The following is a 22,400-nucleotide window of genomic DNA, read 5'->3' as shown; positions in this document are numbered from 1 at the left end:
CATTTCAAACAGGTTTTCAGAACTGAACTAATGACGGGATATTTCGAGTCTTGGGTTAAAAAGTCGTCTATGTCCACAGATGTTTCGCTTCATGTAGCGTGTGCATTATGTCTTATTATGCATTTTATATTGCATTCAGGTCTTCAGGTCATACACTTTTGTTAGCATACGCTGTGCTAAGAACAAGCAGAACTACTATCCTCTTCTCCTCATTCTGCCTTCTGCTCTATTAGTCATGTTCCTTTGTTTCTTGCTTTGTTATGTGTAAATTAGTGAAACATTCGGAAGTGCGTAGTTAAGCTGGTGACGTCATATTTGTAACGAAAGCAGAGCTACAACCTCTGTGTGAAATTCATGAGAAATCCAGCAGAAGTATGCAGTCTTTCCAGCTGTGGGCTTTGTGTTCCGTTTAAAACTATGCCGGGGGCTGACCCCATCCCCCACTGTTTGCCCCGCCTCCATTTCCCTGGTTCTGGAACTGAACAGCTGACATTTCATACAAACATGGGAGCTTGTGCTACAGATACTTCTGTCTCATAAACTCTCTAATTAGCTGCCTTCAAAGGTATTGCCATTTTTTTATCAATCAAACACAAAGACAGTAAAGGCACAACATGAGTGCAGTGGTGTGTATGTGTGTGTGTGTGTGTGTGTGTGTGTGATATATTCTTTATATTTTGGTGAAATCTCTCTGATTGGAAATGGGGGGTGGGGTGGGGGGTTATACAGATAACAGCCTGATTCTGCCATTAAGCTACAATTAAGGCACAACAGCCTTTGGCCGTGATTAGCTGCAGGGAACATTAACAGACTCGCTCAATTTGTCTGTTATTAGTGTTTAACTTCTCTGTATCGATTCTACTTAGATGAGAACCTCAAGCTAAACAGCACATGGCCTTCAAACACCAGAAAAATGATTAGTAAAATCCTAAACTAGATTTCACTTATGGATGTTCAAGTTTCAGCTTCGGTTTTTCTGCCTTCTGGTGTTTACTGGTGTTTACTGGTGTTTACACTTTAGCATGAAATTTCTTTTTCTCTGTAATTGCAGTTAACCTGATGAGATATGGGTTTATTTTAATCTACTGTCTGATTCACTTTTAGCAGCTTTTTTTGTTCACTTGGCTGGTTGTTGTTTATTTCTATTTGGTTTTGTTTGACTTTTTTTTTTTTTTTTGCTACCTTTTGTTTGGTTCGGTTTGTTTCTGGAACAAAGAACTATGTTTCATATAATCTAAAGTTTTTGTTTGGCTTTTTTTACATTTTGTTTAATTTTGTTCTGTTGTTATTTTTGTGTTTTTTTTATTTAATTTTGTTCTGTTCTGTCTTGTTTCATTTTGTTTGTGATAGACATTTAGTTTTTGTTTGGTTTTTGTTTGGTTTCCATCCAGGACAGCGTTAATGTAGTTTGCAGGCAATAGTTGCCTACTGCTGACTTTTGTTTGACCCCCTGTTCTACTGCTCCACATCAGCCCCATCAGCCCCAGTGTGTTCATTCCTGACCATGAAACTAAAACTCCAACCATGAACAAGACAAAAAAAATTAGACACGTAGTGTTTTTGTGCCTGTAAATTGTACTTGTGCCTGCACAAAAACAGAGCCCTGAATCTCATTAAGTGTTTTAACGTCAGATTGGCCCTGTTCTGTCTAAGCTGCATTCATTCAGCCCTAAGCAGTTGTTAATGTGATTTTGTTCAGAAGAATAACTAGGTTCTCCTCTCACTCCGGGAAATTCACGTCTGCCATTTTGCTTTTTATTCTTTTTCTGCTCTCCTCCTCCTTCTGTTCCTCCTCCTCCTCCTCCTCCTGCATTTATTTAATATGCTGTTGTTTCTATCATCACTGAATATATGTATAAAACACAAGCTTCCATTACAATCACTTTAAATACACAAGTCCCAGAGGACATCTACAGTCAGGTGACACTCGCTTGGCTGAGGACAGCTGTGGTCACCAATTATCTACTGTTTAGCAAAGACATCAACAGCAGAAATAAAGACAACGCTGAAAATATAAACCTCAAATCGTCAGGACCTGGAAGCCCAGAATATAATGTAATGATGCACAGAAATCAGGAAACTTATCAAAAAGATCAGAGTGAAGAAAAATACCAGCGCCATTACTTTACATTCAGGCTTATCATAGAAAAAAGTCAAAAAGATTATATATATATATATATATATATATATATATATATAAAATGAATTACATGTGTAGTTTTGGAGATGAAGATACGGTGAAGTTGTCTACTTTTGTTATGAAATGACTGTCAAGTAGTTCATGAGCAAAGAAGGGAGGCAGTGAGGGGAGTTCACAGCCAAACCACTGAAACGTTTTGTAAACCATTTGAGCAAGGAAGCCAAGGCGACCAGAACAATAACAAGTTAAGTGAACAGAGATTTGCTTAGAACCTCCATCAGCTCTCGGAAAATATGGTGTTAGTTGGAAGAGAGGGGGAAAGAGAGAGGGGAAGAGAGCAGGCTACAGAGAAACCTGCGTGCCGGTGCATTTCTAGCGGAACATCCATAACATTCAGTGCCTCTGCTGTTAACATAGTGATAGAGAACATAGAGAATTTCACTGCATTAACCAGCTGGCCAGAAGACTGTCACATGTCTCCTTTGACAGGAAGCTGTGGGCTAGCATCTCCAACTTAACCACACTGCCAAAGCCATGGGCACTTGCATCATTGGCCAAACTTCTGTTGTCACCCATGTCAGTATTTTTGATCAAACACCAAAGGGCCAAAGAGATTTAACTCAATATTTCATAAAGAGCTGTTTACCCAATCACTCTATTGGTGAATGGAGAGAAGAACAGCAGTGAGATCTTTCTCCATGTGGAATATTTCAATTTTATAGCTCCCTTATGTTTGGAGATTTGCACGTGTAGACCGTCTTCTTAAATAAACCTAAAGCCCAAGGCAGCCGTGACAAAACGCTGATTTCTGGATGCTTGGAACTAAACAGCTCCAAGCATCCAGAAATCAGCTCTGCCAGGTTTCCTGCACATATTTGTTGATTATTAACCTTGTGTACTAGGCATCAAGGGTTTTGGATTAAAACCTGGTACTTCATAGATCTTTACGGACTTATACAGTGGTGTTGCACAAGATGACTCACATTTGTGTTCTTTAAATGGTAGTGTTCAGAGGAGGGGGATTTAGAAGATGGATCAAAACCTAAAGAAAAAGTAGGTTGTGTATTTAAAAAAAGTACAAGTAATGAATCGCTGATGATCTGATATGAAACGCTTCCATTTATTGAGTTATGTATGTTTTATGTGTCAAATATCTTAATAAGAACAAGTTAATAAATTTGTTCAGAAAGATTCAGAAAGTTCGCCTAACATTTAAAATGTATTCAAAAATATTGGAACACCAAGGCTTTAGCTGTAGGGTGTAATCCCGTAACATGAGGCAGATCAGCTTTCATTTCCTGATATTTGCATCTACACGTGTTGAACAACATAGAAAACACGAGACCTTCCGTGGTAGGAAAGGTTTCTTTGTGAGTCAATGTCGTTCCGATACTTTCGGAGGGGTTTGAACGTGAAAAGTTCTACGAACACGTGGGGTTTAGGGTTTGTGACTAGATCACATCGTATCATTTAAATATATGTCATTCTGCATTCATTCACATATTGTTGGGTCAGACTTGTGAATGAGATGGATAAGGATGGAGATATATACAGTATATATATACCTGAGGTTAACAAAACATTTAGTTCTTATCTGCATAAATGAGCAGACAGAACAGATTACTGGTTATTTTTGAGAGCGATGATTCAGGCCATTTGAGTTGGTCCGATACTACAAGAGCCAAAAGCAACAGAAAGAATTTCAGCAAAAAGGAGGTTTGTGAACAGGCACAAAGCCATGGAATGTTGAGCTACATATCCACAGAAATGCATACTCTATGTAGCCTGGTCAACCAAAAAAAAAACCAACAACATCATTTCAACAAATCAGTTTAAGCTCCTCACCCTGCTCAGAAGACCATAATAAAAGACTATAGATTTATTATTATCCTTCACAGCTATATATTCATTTCTTTTCTTATATATATGTATACTGTTTGCTACATGCTACAATCGTGTTTGTTACAGCTATACAGCTATGTAAAATGTCACAATGGAGTAAAAATGGGTCATATCACCATGTAGGTAGTGGGCCATCAGTAAGTGCTTCATGATGCGAGGCTGATAAATGTTACTGGAATGAAAAAAGTTACAGACTCAAACCGTCCACATAAAGATGGCACCTGATATCCTTATTACTACATCAACACTATGTAGACTGCACACTCGAAGGAGCCACAAGTTGCTGCATCAAGGTCGAGAAATCGATTTGCTTTTTAATTTGTTTTGATTTGCGCAATGAATTAAATTGAAGTTAATAAGATGTGATCTTCTTTTGAAAAACGGATGAAGCGCTCACTGAATTTACAGTCTTTAAGTGTTAAATCCTTGTACTGAGTTCTTCATGGTCACTTGCCTGGACAGTGGGTTGATGTAAGCTCTGGTGTTCCTGCAAATAGGATTAGGTCCTTCAGATTTTCCGTAAGTAAGACCACCATTAAAGGCGACGCCGCTCCCCAAATTCGATAGACAGAAATGAAATGAACTAAAAGCAGTAAATAATGCAGCATGCATGCGCTTAGCAATACCTGAAGGAGTGCTCGACTGTGTCATTACCTTTTCATGTCTCCGTGGTTACACCAGACAGCAGTCAGGCAGATAGATTCGAGCAGGACCCAGTTTCCACACAGATGCATGAATTCTCTTCCCTTAATCTGCAATATTTTATTGTAGAACTTTTACTAACGTCAGCTTTTGGCTTACTCTCACCTTCCCAGGTGACTGACAAATCAAGAGGTGGTGATATCATTTCAACTGTATTTTTACTGTCTTGGTGTGTAAATGTGAATAAGCAAATTTATCATGTATATATTATTGTAGTTACATATGAACTCATCTACACTTGGCTTTCTGGTCTTCTCTGTGACGCTGCTTTAGGACACCAGACACTCTTATTAGTGCAGGGGATATAATAAGCCCTATGGCTGTGTGGATTGCAGCATGTGGGGTTAATGTAGCCTCTCCACAGGCCAGGCCATTAAAGCTCTATAACCCAATCACATCCTGGCCAGAGCTCCCACTTAGCCTGGCACTGATGTCACCCTCACTAAAAAGAGTGGAAAAAACACCACTCATTCACCTCACTGGCAGGACTCTGTGTGGCCCTGGAAAAGTATACAGCCATTATTCACCCTGATTTATCGGTCGATGTACAGTGTTACATCTAATCATTCACTGTGTGCTATGACTCAGCTCAATCTTGATTAATCTGTAAGTTAAGAGCTCTTATTTTGGAGCTTAGCAAGCATCATTTACACACTATTATGGTACATATGCTTAGAGATGGGTCTGAAAAGGAACCATGTTCAGGTATGGTGGAAAATTGAGCACTGGGCCAAACACTTATTCAACTTTTATTTGCTTTTGTGTGGAGTCGAAGTGTGTGGTGGCTTAGACGGCTTCTTATATTTGGAAAAATCCACTTAACCGCGTGCCCAGGTACAGTAAACATTTCAGTTCAGCTTCTGGTTGATGTAGAATAAACATATATGTGAATTTATCCTGGTTACTGGTTACTGGTGTTATTTATTTGTGATACATTTTCCCCATGTGTTGTCTGTCTTTACAAATGATCTCATCACTAATGAAATGCATGACCAGTGGGCCCTCTTATTTATGAAAGCCACAATTGCCTATCAAAACCATAAGTCATCGTTCTCTCTTTATTCCCAGCAGCACAAACGGCTGTGTGTAGCATGCTCGATATAGGTCAAGAGCAGCCCTAGATTAGTCTGAGTAATTGTGTGAAACAGAGTCAGGTAACAGTGAAGGTGGTAACAGGTATGCAGTCATAACTCCTGCAGATCTTACTGACCTGCTACTACACTTAACTTGTAGTTCCGAGCTGAAACATCCAGCGCATAACATTGATTTGATGCTCACAAGAGTAAGGGAAATCAGTGTGTTAGCTCCATGTGTTGTGGCTACGGGGTTTGGGAAATGCTCCCAGTGGCCATCTCTCCAGTGGAAACAAACGGCAGGATTCCTTCACTGCCACTTATCCGTGCCAGGCCCCTAGTACACAAGCCAAGTATTTACTATTCATCCAAAATGAAGTGGTGCACACTTCTGTATGACACTGGAGTACAAATTCCTTTTCTGTGGTGTACTGTCCGCCATTTTCTAGTCTCGTTCCAATACTTTTAAACCCTTCTACTGTGCTTTTTTCCTGTCTTATCCTGGGCTGTGACCAATTTGTTTTAATAAAAAGGACTAAAATTACATCAAAGTGACTGATATTTTTTTCTTCAGCTAGGAAACAATGGCCCTCTGGTGTCACGAAACCTTTATTTTCACATATACATTATAGCACAGTGACGTACATTTTTCACTTATTTAAGCTTGTTTTCTACATTGGGCATAGGGTCAGCCATGTTATACCACCCCTGCAGCACTGAGGGTCAAAAATACAGCAGAGGCAGCAAGGTGGTATTGGGGCATGAACCTCTGATGTTCCAGTAAGAAACCCAGAGCCTTATAAGAAGAGATATCAGTGTGGTAACTCAGTGTGTTAGAACACTGCTAATGAGGAACAATCTCATTTAGTGATATCTGAGTGCTTCTTGGGAATCCCTGCATGATGCTGCTGCAGAAAGGATTTCAAGGCCTCCAGCTACTTATAATGTTTTTCCTGCAGAAAAGATGACTGACTGGAGAAGCTACACAAGGCTGCAGATGTGTCATTTTCCCCTTGCATTTAAGAAATTATATGTGTGGAGGTTTGAGATTAGTGATGGTGGTTGGGGTAACTGAGTGAAGAGGAAGGGGTTGTTGAATGATTGGGGAAAGGGGTTGGGATAATGGGGGGAGTGATTAAGAGGTTATGGACCAAGAGGGTGATAGAGAGAAGGGCTGTTGTCCATGTGGGAGAATGATTGGGAGTGACACAGACTGAGTACGACTGAGCAGGAGTGTCTGTGATCTTTCACAGGGTGAGAGAGAGCATCTGTGATCTAACAGGTGAAGAAAGAACATCTTCTGTGCTTCCAAATGGGGAGAAAGAGTATCCACAACCCTTCAGAAACAGGGACAGACAGTCCAAACCCTTAGAGGCTTCAGTACTTCAAAGGGAGAATAAGAGAATCTGTGGTGCTGCACTTCCTCCAGAAGTGATAAGATGCTTGGTCATTTCATCCTCATCCTGCCTGTCATGCCTTGAGGGCATGCAGAAGACTTGTAGAATGGTCATTCCCCAGTATCTGACATGAGATTTCAGTAGTTAATAGCAGCACAGGTCATGGCACAAAGCCAACAGGGAGCCAGTGGTTCCCAAATTAGGGGCACAAGCCTACAGTACATAATTTACAGATGGGGTCCTGATGGAAATCTGGATTGACCTGTTGTCAAATGCGTCTTAACGATTTTGCAGTGCTTCAACTTCAATCCTTCAGCCTTCATATATAATAAAAGGTATGTTATGTGTCTTTTGGATTTCCTAAACGTTACTCATGACAATGAAAGTTGATGGGCAGAGATGCGAGTGCATTGCTGCTCTTTCTGCAAGAACATTCAAGCATCCAATATAAACCAGGCTATTCATCTTCAGGTCTGTGGATTAGTCTGCAATAACAACATGCCTTATACTGTTTTATTCCTTGTGTATCTGTGAAAAGTTTTATCCTTCACCACATACACAATCTAGTCACAGTCTCTTACACTGTGTTCTTAGTCTGGTTTAAAGCCGGATGTTACAGCGGAAAGAGCTGTGACCTTTCAACCACAAGTCCTGACTTTTCATGAAATGCAAGTCTGCCCGTCCTACAACATTACAAGATAAAACGAGATCAACTGTGCAACGTGACAAGCCCCGAGTACTTTACTTTAAAACATATCATGAATGATTTTAGAGAAATGGATTTTTTCACCTGTGCTGCCACTTAGATTGCTTTTAGATAAATGATCACTTTTAGATAGATTATTTTTAGATCTAAAAATAATCTCGCTCATTTGAGCTGCCTTTGTGCAGCCTGGAAATGAAACAGCACGGATGAGTGTTTCAGGAGCATGTTACCCTGTGCTGATTGGGGACATGCACTGGGGCTATGTGCAGTGTGTTGTAAAACTGCCTGCTTGTTGGTTTTCAGGTTGATTAAAACACTGTATGTTGTTTTTATTACACTCATAAGGTCAGGACCCGCGTAAAAACCATTGTGGCTGAGCATCTGAAGAAACTGCACTCGCTTGGCCCACAGCCACTTAGATGTCAAACGTGACTCTAATGTGACGGCCAGTCTCTTCTCATCCAGGCTCAGCAAAGCTTCTATTCCTTACAAGGTCCTGCTGCAGGAGCACATACACTGCATGAGTTGATGCTGTTGTCCACGCCCCCTCTCACTCACCACCTCGAAGCAGCCTAGAGAGAAACAAGGGCAAGGGGAGGGAGGAGAGAGAGAGAGAGAGAGAAGTAGTAGTGAGGCACAGAGTGACTAAGAGTGAAAGAAAAGAGGCAAAGTCTTTTAATAGACTAAGAGCAGTTTGACTGAACATGTTGTCCTTACTTGATTTGTAAAGGGTAGTGTTGTTAGGGATAGAAGAATAAATGTGATGCATAATTTGCTAGCTTCAGTTCAACCCTTGTCCAACGTTAAGAAACTGCCGTGTTTTTCTTGACATTTTAACGGCAAGCCGGCCAAGCGAAGGGAGGTGTTGGAGTTGTTTAGATTAAATAGACTTAAATGGGCACACATGGAAACACAAGGAACCGAAGCTCCAACAATTCACCTTTTCATGAGCATGAGGCAAACTTGTCAACGTAGCATACCATATTTATGGCCTGAGCTCGTAATGATGTCGATATACAATGCTGGGTGGTCCGGCACGGGTTTGAGAGAGCCGGAATGTTCACAACCATATGGTCACCTAAGAGGTGAGAAAAAGCAGCTATGAGGAAGTCAATATCCCCATGGGACTGCTTTTGTTGTTTCTCTGCTCTCAACTGCACAAGGTTTAGCCAAGTGTGATACGCACATACAGTATGTCTATCTATCTGTCTTCATTATTTCTATTAAGAAATGCTCATTTTCTCTCACTCACTCATCTTCTACCGCTTATCCGAACTACCTCGGGTCACGGGGAGCCTGTGCCTATCTCAGGCGTCATCAGGCATCAAGGCAGGATACACCCTGGACGGAGTGCCAACCCATCGCAGGGCACACACACACTCTCATTCACTCACGCAATCACACACTACGGACAATTTTCCAGAGATGCCAATCAACCTACCATGCATGTCTTTGGACCGGAGGAGGAAACCGGAGTACCCGGAGGAAACCCCCGAGGCACGGGGAGAACATGCAAACTCCACACACACACAAGGTGGAGGCGGGAATCAAACCCCCAACCCTGGAGGTGTGAGGCGAACGTGCTAACCACTAAGCCGCATGTTTCATCACTAACACATTATCACTGCCTGTCTGTCATCCATGCTAAAAATGCAAAGAATTTCAAGTTCACTAGAGATTTTGGCTGCCATGGATCATATTCGTTTGTATTATGGTGTACAGATTATTAAAATGATTTCGTGTAAAATATGCAATAGTGGATGCTAATTCAGATTGTAAGAAATTAAAGTTTTTAAAATGCCTTAAGTTTATACCTCTATGAATATGATTTCAAATTAAATGGGCAACTATTTACCTTCTTGGTAGTGTTATAGCTTTGGAAAAGTCACCAGTGTCTATGGTTACCTTCGGAAACTGGCAAACTGTCTGTAGCCCCATGAGGCCAGGGTTTGTTGGGCATGTGTAGGTTAGGGAATGGATTTGCACAGGTATAACATGTGTGTATGTACATGATAATGTCATTTTGCATGTGAGGCCTGAGTTGAAATGACACAGGTTTTTACCAAGAAATGGTCGGATGAAATTGATGAAAAAACAGGGGTGCAGTCTTGCTGTGTGTTGAGGCACCTTGCCTCCATTTGTCTTTTCTCCTTCCGTAGCACCTCGATGGCAAGTAATACCCTGTCTACCACAGAGCAGTTCACTTCTGCAGCTTGAACCTATCTCAGGATTCAAAGACACCCCCTCAAGTGAGATTTGAGCTGTGGTGTTTAAGCTGTGGAATACTTTTCTCCCTTAAAATGAAGCCAGTACACAACAGCATAAAAACCTATAGGACTATTAGACAAGCAAAGTATCACTAAATATGTATAATTAGCACCATGGGTAATAAAGTCCTATTCTCTTTTGTACCCTTACATATGCACACCAGATGGTACAGTATATGTTGCACTGGTCAAGCTGGTGAAAGCAATGGTTCCTCTAAGCAAATCAAAGGCCGTGGAGACTGGTATCTTGGCAGTACTGGGAATTGAACCCCTGACCTTTTGACCAGCACCCCAGAGCCTTAACTGTCGTAATTACTGAACTATTTTCAGAGGAATCTTACGGAGTGAACAGAATGCTGGTGGTGGTTTTTGTTCAGTTCTGTTAACCAATGTTCATGTTGTTTATTAATCATTATTTGATTGTCTCAAGGCCTGAAGGGCTGCTTCATTGCTGTTAATTTATAATAATGTCTCTGGCCATGGTTTCTGTTCTACAGAAAAATGATTCAGATTTGAATGTTGTATCAAAGAAAGCGTCATTCATGCTCTTTTAGATACAACAGACATTTTGCTTGATTACACAATATTATTTTTAAATAAACAGGAAGGAATAATTGTGTGATCGTGTGAAAAGTTTAGCTTTGCTGAGCAGATGAAAGGTATCCCTGCTAAAAAAAACAGCATTGCTGATCCAGCATAAGTTATGTTTTGCATGCTGGGGCCAGCTTGGGATGGTGGTATGCTGGTCCAGCATTAGGTGCTGGTTGCTGGTGTGCTGGCCGACCTGCCTGGGATGCTGGTGTGCTGGCCAAAGAGCCTGGGATGCTGGTGTGCCGGTCAACATATGCTGTCTATGAAGCTAGTATAATCCCAGCAAGACCACAACAAAACCCATTTGTTATATATCACATTTCTTAGTGCATATTCATAGTTAAATAAAGACCAAGACAATTTTCTAGAGAATTGTAATTCACTTTTTAATAAAGAAAAACATTCTAGATATTCCTATCATTTATCAGACAACTCAAGTGCATTTCAATTTAAATAAAAGTGCCATTAATTAAAACATTTGCAAGTGTGAATGGACAAGTGTGAATAATGTTTAAAATCAGTTAAGGAAATTAGACACTGTAGCTGTAGTGATTTCTGTAGGTCATTCCAAGTTGAAGGTGCAAAAAACATAAAAGCCTTTTTGAACAACTCTGTCCTAGCTTGAGGAACATTTAATGAAATCATTTTCTGGGACCGTAAACCATGTACTCCCAAGTACTCTGTACAAAAATCGGAAGCTGTGTATATATATATATATATATATATATATATATATATATATATATATATATATATATATATATATATATATATATATATATATACACAGCTTCCGATTTTTTTTTTTGCTTCCAAACTTACAAACTTAATATATATACACACGTGCACAAATAACATTACACAATATAACCTTTACAACACACATTTTTTGTTCTTAGCTTCCGCTCTCTTAGCGAGTAACAAGTAGTATGTGGTGGCGATGACCATGTGTATTTAAGAGGTGCTACCCGGAGTCGTTTGTCTTTAGACAACTCCTGCTCTATGTCTTCTTTATTCTCTGTAAAAATTATAGAAACAAAATAAGAAACAAAACGATATATCACTCATTTGTTTATATTGTGCAGTGAACGAGTTACGATAAAACAGCTACTGCTTAAGTTACATACCTTTAAGCATTAGTATTTGTGCCCTGAAGAAGTCTTGCTTCCATCGTACCCAATAAACCTGAGTTTGGTCAAACATGTCGTAGTTAAAGTCCTTAATTTCGCTAGTTGAAACAACTGCCGTGCAACCGTCATCCAGGTACCTCACGTATGCAATCATTCTGATTCCCAGTGATCAGCAGATTTGTCATGTAGAAGCGGAAGCTTTTTATTTACCCCAAAACAAAATCCTAATTACGGTGAAAAACATGATGATCTGGAACTCGTGCACTTATACTAATTTCGATAAACACTGTAAGGTATATAATGTAGTCGAAAGCATTTGTGGAGACACTTTAATCCCTAACGAACGATTTTTAAATGTTTTTATTCTTTGTTATTCAAAGCTTTTTGAGCTTTGTTATTTCAGTTCTTTATTCAAAAGAGGGAGCAAAAGAAATAACACAATTATAATTAAATATATTCCAATATATTGTGTTTTAATTTTATATTAATGTGTTACATACACAAGCAAAAATAAAGCTTGTTCCCATAAAGCTCATTCCAGAAAGATCATACTGGTTAACCAGCTACACCAGTCCTGTTTTGCTTGATAACACCATGACTATGCTGGCCACCCAGCTATACCTGCACTATACCAGCACTGACCAGCATTATACCAGCACTATACCAGCATGAACCAGTAAAAACCAGCCTGGGCCAGCATGGAATTCATGCTGGTTTATGCTGGATTTTTCAGCAGGTATAGCCTTAAAGTTGCTTTATTATTTGGCTGCATTACAGAGCAGCAGGGTTCAGTGCCACAGCAGTGCTCTTCTCATGAGAACACCTTCTTCTGCAGGTTGAGGTATAGGCATTGAACAAGCTGATTGAAAATAATGCAGAGATTTAATTACAATGAACTGATCCGAGATGCTTTGGAAGTGTATTCTGAAATGACTGTACACAAGGCGAGACAAGGACTGTCTTCTTCAAACAGTAGCAGAGATTACTGTGGCAAAGCAAAACGGTCCTCAAATACATATAGGTGTTTTAGTGCTACACTGGGAGGTACAGAGATCTCCAGTCGTTTAATATAACATGGAGAAAGGTAATAGGAAAGTTGCACAGCTAGTAAGAAGAGCGTTTTGAATGGTATAAACAAGTGTTCCCTCCCTTGATCTCCTGATGGGAGTCTCCAGCCCAAATCAAGGATTCTTCCATCAAGGATTGCATTCTTGTGCATTAACACCACAGTAAGATTCCTGTTAGCAGAAGGGAAGTTATACTGTTGGTGCTTAAGCAGCTACATTTAAATAGCAAATAAATTATTTAGGAAACTACTTGTTTTTCTGTTATGCTTTAGTACAAGTCTAGTGTTATGTACTAGCATCTCTGTGACTATACGCTTCATTTGTTATTTGCAGCCATTTGGCTACAGTGTTGTCTGACAGTAGCAGGTCACATACTGTAGTGTTCAAGTGAAGTGACATAAATGACAGTGGCTGTATCGTCTCAAATATTACAGATAAAATATCTATTATTGCCCACAGACTATCATTTGGTTGAGACTCACTCTCACCAGAAGAAAACAAACTTTCTTCCTCTTTCTCACTGATGTTACTGTGACATTAATGATGTGAAGTTATTTCACCATTGTTTCATCCTTCATGATAAAGGGTTAGCGTCACTTAAATATAAATATAAAACGCAAGCCACTGTAGAAGATAAGGAGCAAGAGGATAATGCATTTGCATTAAGCTAAAGCTCTTCATCAGGATGTCATTCAGCTGTCACGAGTAATAGGATCGGGCAGGGTATATCAGACTCAGACAGACAGATCAAGCATTAGGAAGCCCATGTGGCCGAATGCTGATAGAAGAAACAAAAGGAATCAAGTGTATTTCCGTACTGCTGAGGTGTAATTTATTGTCTTTCTTTACGGTCATTCTAATTTTTTACTGTATATACGTATAATAGACGAAGAAAGAAGAAAGCATTGATAACAAGAGTTTAGCCTGAGGGTCTATATACAGTAGCCTGAGGAGTTAGCAGTATACAGGATCCAGGCATGTGTCACACAAAAATGATTCAATACACACAATCAAAATTCAGATATAATACATAACAATATATTGCAGGGAAACAGGTCAGCTACAGGGTAAACTTTGAGTCTGGAAATAGACTCTGATTTCTATATTTTCCAGGAAGTAAAACCATATACTGTATATAACTATAGCACCAGTCAGGACAGAAACACCTCTGGTGGCTAGGAGGGGTAGTGCCCTTAGCTGGTGTGGTGTGAGGCACATGATGCCTGTGTCTGAAAGTTGGGCACAAAGTAGGATGTCAGTTTTAAAGGATTCTTGGATGTGTAAAGATAGAGAGAATGGGGGGTGGATGTGGGGTTGGGTGGTGGTGGTTCTGACTAAAGAGAAGTGCTGATACCATGGCAGTAAACATTTTTTCGAGGCATTTTCTCTTAGCTTTAAGTGCCCAGAAAGCATCTGCAGCTTTGGAGTTCTTTCCCAAATTTGACTTGCGTCCTTGTCTCCTTTTTTAATGAACTGTTGCATAACTGATTTCTCTTTCATAAGCTTCTCTCGATCGATTTTACACGTGTCTCCAAATGAATCCAAATTAAATAGTCTGACTGCTCTTAAAACAATTAACACAGCCAGCTAAACCCACTCTTATCTTGGCCACACAGTTCCCTTTTACTGCATAATGAATCACAGCATTTTTTTTTTGTGGTGGAAATTTGTTGAAGATTTCTTTTGTATTGGTGTTGTATGGCCTCAAGACAGCATTGTGTGCCACCAGTGGTTGAAGTTGCAGCAGATGGTGCTTTGGCCTCCCCGATGTCCCACTAACTGTGTTCACATTTCTTCCTCCTGTCTCGTTGTTTTTATTGTTCTTGTTGTTGTTTTGTTAAGATTGAAGCCACTCAAAATATGTACTGTAGCTCCACCTGCAAAATCATCTAGAGTAAACAGGACAATGCATTTTTCCCTTATATGTTCCATTTCTGGTCAGGTTACTGTACACCATTTGAAAGCACTGAAGACCTTTTTGTGAAAATTATGTTTCTGTATGAAATTGACACCCATTTACAAAGTGTTCAGATGACAGTGTTAATTGTTTTGAGATCAGTGACCTGACTTTAGGGAAATGTATTTAAATGACTTTTTGCTCTCTCTGTCTCTGTCTCTATAGTCCTCAGGCACCAGTGTGATGGTGGACATTGCAGTGATGGGTGAAGCCCATGGACTGATCTCAGACCTCCTGGCTGACCCATCACTGCCTCCAAACACCTGCAGCTCATTGAGAGCTGTTAGTAAACTGCTCAATACACAACTCACCTTTCAGCCGCTGCACCACCGCTTACGCATCAACCCTCTGCTGATTTCCACTGATGGACACCCCTGCACTGACTTTGAGGAGGGTCTTGAGAGGGCAATCCCTAAGGTAGGACCTCATGCAGCATCTTAAATGGGCTGAGCTGTGTATGTGTCCCATAAGCTGAAATTAAATAGATAGAATTTTGTTTTGCAAGTGGAAAAAGTGTTCCATTCATACAAAGGAATAGAGACTCTGCTGAATTAAAATGCTTACAGCTGGGAGCTCCTGAATGACTGGAAATAAACAGTGATTGCTCTATCATTGGGAGATCATCCGTTGGAATCCCAATGATGTCACAGCAAAATTGGCCAGTCAATGGCATTTGTAAGCTCATGGGTGTAGAAGAGGGGTGTTGGTGCTTTCCTTTGAGCAGCTGTTTGAAAAGAAGAGTTTGGCTAGCATCACATGTCTCTGAGGATTAACCTTCACCCTATCTGGCTGATGGTAGTGAATTTGAAGATGTCAAAGTAGGAGCAAAATAGGGGCAAAAAAACAGCTAACTTACTGTAGGCTACTGTTCTCCTCTCTCTCTCTGACATACACAGCTACACAAATACATGTCCTGTTTCTCATCAGAGAAATAGTATAGCCTCTAATGACGTGGGTAGGGACTTACACTATTAAAGAATTTAGCAATGGTGAATAGAATTGCTATATAGTCATACAGTATGATCAAATGGCTTTCAATCTCTGCTCCGTATGCTACAGTAAATCCAGCAAACTAAGATGTTTATTAAATCCTTTTCATTAAACCAGACCTTTAAGTATGTCACACAGCACCGAACACTGATCTTAAGCAGACCACTGCTAGTCATCCGGCTTCCCAAGGTCCTCAGACAGTTAAGCTTTTAAATCTAGGATGAATTTAAGGTGATGTTTTGGCAGTCAGAGTGAAGAAAAACATGAACATGCCTGGATCCTTAAGAACTGTTTTATCTGTCATCTCTGCAGCTGTGTCAGCATGGACATCTTGGGAGGAAACAGGGTAAAAACTTTGGAATCAATGTACTTGAGAACTACAGTCAATAGGTTGCAAAGAGCAGAAGCTGTTTTTACATTCATGGTGGTTTACATCCTGAATTGTGAAATGCAGGTAGCTGTACAAAAGTAGTGTTTGTTGAGATATTGGAAGCATTTCTTAATTTAGCTTGTAGTATGTTCACCTATTAGAAATCTATAATGCACATGAGACTCAGTATGGCAAATACCTGCTCTGGGGTCAACACCTATCTGTTAAGTCAGACCTGCATCTAAAAATGGTTTATAAACCCGCTGTCTGTTGGCCGCTGGCGTGATTCCGAGATTGACTTTAAATCCAAAAACGTATCACCAAGTGTAAAGACCAAAAAAATTTCTCCCATAGCATTAAAAACCACCGACAGGTCAAGTTAATACCATTCATTCATTTGTTATGATGGCACTTGTTAAGGGATGGCAACTGAATGGTCAGTTCTCAAACATGTTATTTTGGAAGCAGGAAAAATGGGCAAGGATCTAAGCAAGAACTTTGACAGGGTCAAATTGTGATGTCTGAAGAACTGGGTCAGAGGATATTCAGAACAGCAGGACTTATGGGGTGTTCCAGGTATGTAGTGGTTAGTACCTACCAGCAGTGCTCTAAGGTAGAAGAACCAGTGAACCAGAGACAGTGAGCCCAAAGATCATCAAACCAAGGTTCACCGAGAACAGAAAGCCGAGGCTGCACCGAGCACAGACTCACCAAATCTGGACAGATGGAGATTGAAAATCTTAGTTTGTTCTGATGAATCTGGATTACTTCTGAGGCACATTGATGGCAGGGTCATAATTTGGCACCAACAGCCTGAATCCATGGACCCAACGTGCCTTGTGTCATCAGTCCAGGCTTTTGGAGGTGGTGTAATGCTGTGGGGAATGTTAGCACTCTTTGGGATGTGGTAGCAGAAGTGGGGCATCAGGATGGATCAGGCAGCCTTCGGGAACATGAGCTGGAACTGGAGTCTAAACAACATCCCAAGATCAGTGTCTGATCTTATTAATGCTCTTGTAGCTGAATGAACACAAATCCTCACAGTCTTGTGGAAAGCCTGCCCAGATGGATGGAAACATCAGAACCTTGACAAGGTAGCAACGAGATAAAAATCAACATTTATTAATGATGTCCTACATCTCAGGTTGATGTTCTGCAGCAGCCCTCCAGCTAAACACAAAGCCTCTTAGGATTAAAAGTTATTGCTGACTGACCATATGCTTTACAAATAACATCAAAATGAAATAGTGCTGGCTCAAGTGTTCACAATGTTGTATGACCAGCTTGTTAAAGACACCAGACCTCAGCTATGGAGCGTCTTATGTTTTGTAGACAAATTCTAGCAATCTATCTCATTTAACATAACTGATACATTTTTTTTTATCAGATACCAGGTTTTATCAAGCAGCTGCTGAATAAATTTTACTTATTTCTCTTCCAGCAGCGTTCTAGACGGAGTTTGCCTTCTGGGCCACTTCGGCGCATTTCCTCTTCCTGGACGACTACCACATCTGCCACAGGGCTTCCCACCATTGAGCCAAGCCTGGTCAGGCGAGACCACAGTTCCACCATCAAACCCGTTCATGACAGTCCCTCCAGCAGGTACTAACATAGTTTGTGCTGAGATCTTGTTCTCCCCTACAATATGGAACTATAATATAAGACTTTGACTTTCAAGTACTGCTGCCATTAGTTCTTACTCTGACCAGAGGGCTACTAAGGCCAAAACTGATGTTACAGGAGAGACTCATATCCTAAAGTGTTTATAGAAATGGATAGTTGCCAAGTTTAGGTAAATAAGGAAATCTAAAGGTGATATTCTCTTCCATTATTCGTTGGAAGAGCATTCCTAAACAGTTGTGACAAAGATTTAGAAACAGGAATCGGATCCAAGTGCAGGTTTTATATCAGATGTGCCAAAGTCAAACTCCAGATGCCACATGTTCTAAGTCATAAGCCATTTTTCTATTTAATAGTATAGCTTCTAATCTGCAGAAGGACCAGCAGGTTTATTTTCATAGCCATTGGTGTAGGTGTTAACCAGATATCCAGTCACTTCTCATTCCCAAGCGTGTGCTGGTATTGGAGCTCAGTGCAGTAGCCATGACTGACTTGTTTGTTCTGATTTGTTCCTGATAAAATATAGCTGGTCATCAGTTAAAGTACTTTATTTATTTATGTATGTAAATATGGTGACTTTACATCCACAAAAGTGGGTTGGGTGAAATAGGTCATCTGAGATTACAAAACACTTACATCTATGCTAACTGAGGCACCCAGCTAAAGGCAGTGTCAGAACTTAAGTCCTGTGCTGGCAGGTTTTGAGTTCCATGCCGTTGTTATACTGTTCCTTCCAGACAGATTTATTATTAACCACAAAAGCAGTAACTGAGTTTTCACCCAAGCAATTAGCAATACGCTGCCACCTAAACAAGTTAAGTCATTTAAGTTACACCTAAACAAGTTTGTATTATGTTTATATCTCTGGAAAAAAAACCTACTTTATTATGTACTTTTTCTCTACAACCATCTTTCTTTCTTCAGCCCTTACTTAAGGATGAATTAGTCATGACCTATTCAATAATTTCACAATTATGTGAAGGCCAAACATGGAGGCAAGGATTTGGGGTTTGGTGGGACATAGCTAGCTGCCAAGCCTGGTGGAAAATGGAAGATGTATTCAATGGGTATTGTGTATATGTGTGTCTGATTGATTGTGATTTTGTTTTCCTCAGTTTGTAGTATGGTATTTTTGTGGAAATTGTGTTTGTTGCTTACAGTCTCTGTTTGCAGGCCCTTGTCTGCCTCCCACCTCACCTCAGCCCCCAACTACCTCTACAACAAAGTCAGGCAAGGTAAACACTGTGTGTGTGTTCGTGTGCGTGTGTGTGTTTGTGTGTGTGTGTTTGTGTGCGTGTGAGTGTGTTTGTGTGTGTGTGTGTGTTTGTGTGTGTGTGTGTGTGTGCGTGTGTGTTTGTGTGTGTGTGGGAGTGTGTGTGTGCGTGTGAGTGTGTGTGTGTGTGTGTGTGTGTGTGTGTGCTTGCGTGTGTGTTTGTGTGTGTGTGGGAGTGTGTGTGTGTGTTTGTGTGTGTTTGTGTGTTCGTGTGTGTGAGTGTGTTTGTGTGTGTGTGCACGTGTGCGTGTGTGTGTGTGTTTGTGTTTGTGTGTGTATGTGTGTGTGAGTGTTTGTGTGTGTGTGTGCGAGTGTGTGTGTGTGTGTGTGTGTGTGTGTGTGTTTGTGTGTGTGTGAGTGTGTGTGTGTGTATTTGTGTGTGTGTGCGTGTGTGTGAGTGTGTTTGTGTGTGTGTGTGAGTGTGTTTGTGTGTGTGTGCGTGTGTGTGCGTGTGTGTGTGTGTGTGTGTGTGTGAGTGTGTGTGAGTGTGTGTGAGTGTGTGTGTTTGTGCGTGTGTGTGAGTGTGAGTGTGTGTGTGAGTCCTTGTGTGTGTTTGTGTGCAAGTGTGTGTGTGTGTGTGTGTGTGTGTGCGTGTGTGTGAGTGTGTTTGTGTGTGTGTGTGTGTGTGTGTGTGTGTCTGTGTGAGTGTGTTTGTGTGTGTGTGTGTGTGTGTCTGTGTGAGTGTGTTTGTGTGTGTGTGTGTGTGTGTGTGTGTGTGTGTGTGTGTGTGTGTGTGTGTGTGTGTGTAGTATTTAAGACAGTGTGTTCATTTGATCAGTAGGTTACCATCCCTTCAGCAATTCACCCATGGCCTCACCTTGCCACTCGCCTCCAGTCCAGGGAACCTCAGTGAACAGCCCCACCAATAAGATCCCCTCCATAGACTTGCCTGATACTGGGGTCCTTCAGGGCAATCATCTCTCAGCAGAGACTTTTCACCGAACCTTAACCTGTAACTCCCAAAGTTCCAAAGCCTTCCAGCCACACTGGACTCTCCCATTACTCTGTAGCAGGTAAGACACTTAACTGAGCACTAGTACCTCCTCTAGTGAACCCCTGGATAATGACTGAATGTTATTACATTTTCCTTCACTGTAATAGAATGGACATAAATAAGTAAATAATTCACATCACATACTTAACAACCAACAATATGTGTGTGTTCTGTGTGTAGTGCCTGTGTTTGTCTAAAGGTCTCAGTGTCCTAGTGCCCTTGACCTATAATGAATCTAGGGTACAAAGGAGCAGTTCTGTCAGCACTGCTGATTTACACAGCAGACCTGCAATGCCTGTTGCAGATAAGACGAGTACACCATGTCACAGGAGACAAGAACGTGATCAGTTAGCCAGAGAGGATGTAACTACGGTTCAACGGCCAAATATTACTTAGCAAGCATGTATTAATAGATCACAAACCTCCAAAAAGGTGTGTCTTTGTACTATACAAATCCAAGTGTTCTGCTGTCTTACAGCTGTGGAAGGCCGTATAGCAAAGCGTGGCATGGACAGGATTCTCCAGACAAAGCTGACAAAACTCAGCAATCAGGTAGGAACTTTTTTATGGGCTTTTTTACTGACTTTTCTGCATTAGTTGTACAGTACCAATACTAGAAAAAATATTGAACTTTGCCTGCATCTTATATTTATATTGTGTTTAAAGATCAGTTAGGTTCTACTGGCAGATTCAGAGTCAGTAAAAAGCACAATGTCTAGTGATGGCTGAACAAGCACAGACACTTTTAAATCATTTATAACACAAATAATGGAAATCAACCATGATTTGTATTTGTCCCACTTTTATACGAATCATTATGTCATCATTATAACACATACATGACAACAAAAAATACGTACTAACTACTCAAGATAAATCCAGCTTGTATATGTACACGGACTTTATGTAAGCGTTCCATAACACGGGAGAGGGCGTCCTCTTGTGGTGAGCTGGTGTAATGCCCGTATAGCATGTAGCACAACATTCTGAAGTAAATGATCAATATTTTTTTCTTTGTATGTGAGATCAGTAAGAATTTATTCACTTTTATTTTTATCACAGATTTCCTTCATCTTGATGTAACAAAACTTTTTTATTTTGCTTGAGTTGGTGTGATTGCTGTAACCCCACTTATAGAGAAACAAGCAATGTTTTCTGTTTATAACACTGATTTGGAATTAGACAAACAGTAATCTCAGGAAACAACAAATGGTTTGTCTCTGTGTTATCATGAATTACCCAGATGATCCGGCACTGGTGTCTTCTGACTGTGACGGTACCTATGAAACCATCCACAGTGACAGCAGTGATTTTGCACAGAACGAGGAGGATGGAGAAGCTCGGAAACAGCCCTACAACATGCGGGATCTTTGCAGGACATTGCAAGCAGAGACCCTTCTCTTGCGTAACTTAATTCCACCAGAGGTGACTCTTTTGTTAAAAACAAAAAAAAACTCACTTTGCACTTTATTAGTAACAACTGTATAGTTTTTTTTTTTACATGAGTAAATAATTTGTAAATATTAATGTTTACTTTTAAGTTGTAGAGTATTTAATTACTAAACCTCCCAAAAACTGTCTTATATTTTAAGAACAAACCAATTCTAGCCCCTGAGCCACTGGTGATGTTGGGCCTGGAGCCTCTAATGAGTCAAATCAACAACTGGAACTTCCCAATATTTCACCTGGTGGAGAAAACCAATGGGAAGTGTGGTCACATCCTAAGCCAGGTGAGGATTGTAACGGTAGAGGTACTCGTCCATGCTAGGGATGAAAGGCACATAAAGCATAAACACACCGTTTATCTTCCTCTAAATTCTGAATCATTACAATAATAAAGAAAAAGATCTGCAAAGTAAAAATGAATACATTTACGTCATTTAGCAGACACCCTTATCCAGAGTGACTTACATTTTATTTCAATTTATACAACTGAGCATTAAGGGCCTTGCTCAGGGGCCCAGCAGTGGTGGACCTGGGATTTGAACTGATGACCTTCCAATCAGTAGTCCAACACCTTAACCACTGAGCTATCACATCCCTACATAATCACCATAACTGCTGTGTAACAGACTATTAGGAAAGCATGGATCTGCTCCAGAACTAATCTGAGCCCTGTAGTTTCATCTCAAATATTAATGCAGGATATAATGCATTGTTACAGATCATTAAAACCTAGTGGAGTTATTGCCACATTTCAACCTCTCTAGTAGTTGCTGTT

The 22,400-nt window shown here is 40.4% G+C and overlaps 1 protein-coding gene across 3 annotated transcripts in view; it reads left to right on the top strand.

Moving 5' to 3' along the window:
* Positions 1-22,400, top strand: part of pde3a (phosphodiesterase 3A, cGMP-inhibited) — a 38,439-nt gene that overhangs the window by 6,915 nt on the left and 9,124 nt on the right. The window contains exons 2-8 of one of the 3 annotated variants that reach the window (XM_060889327.1): positions 15,098-15,349; positions 17,737-17,894; positions 19,086-19,147; positions 19,964-20,198; positions 20,658-20,731; positions 21,423-21,604; positions 21,772-21,909. In XM_060889327.1, coding sequence (XP_060745310.1) covers positions 15,098-15,349; positions 17,737-17,894; positions 19,086-19,147; positions 19,964-20,198; positions 20,658-20,731; positions 21,423-21,604; positions 21,772-21,909 — 1,101 coding nt within the window. Of the gene's footprint in view, positions 1-15,097; positions 15,350-17,733; positions 17,895-19,085; positions 19,148-19,963; positions 20,199-20,657; positions 20,732-21,422; positions 21,605-21,771; positions 21,910-22,400 lie in introns of all 3 variants that reach the window. The other 2 variants (XM_060889328.1, XM_060889326.1) reach the window with 2 other exon arrangements.

Source organism: Tachysurus vachellii, chromosome 16, assembly GCF_030014155.1.
Source record: "Tachysurus vachellii isolate PV-2020 chromosome 16, HZAU_Pvac_v1, whole genome shotgun sequence".
NCBI lineage: Eukaryota > Metazoa > Chordata > Actinopteri > Siluriformes > Bagridae > Tachysurus > Tachysurus vachellii.
This window is presented reverse-complemented; position numbering and strand designations above follow the sequence as displayed.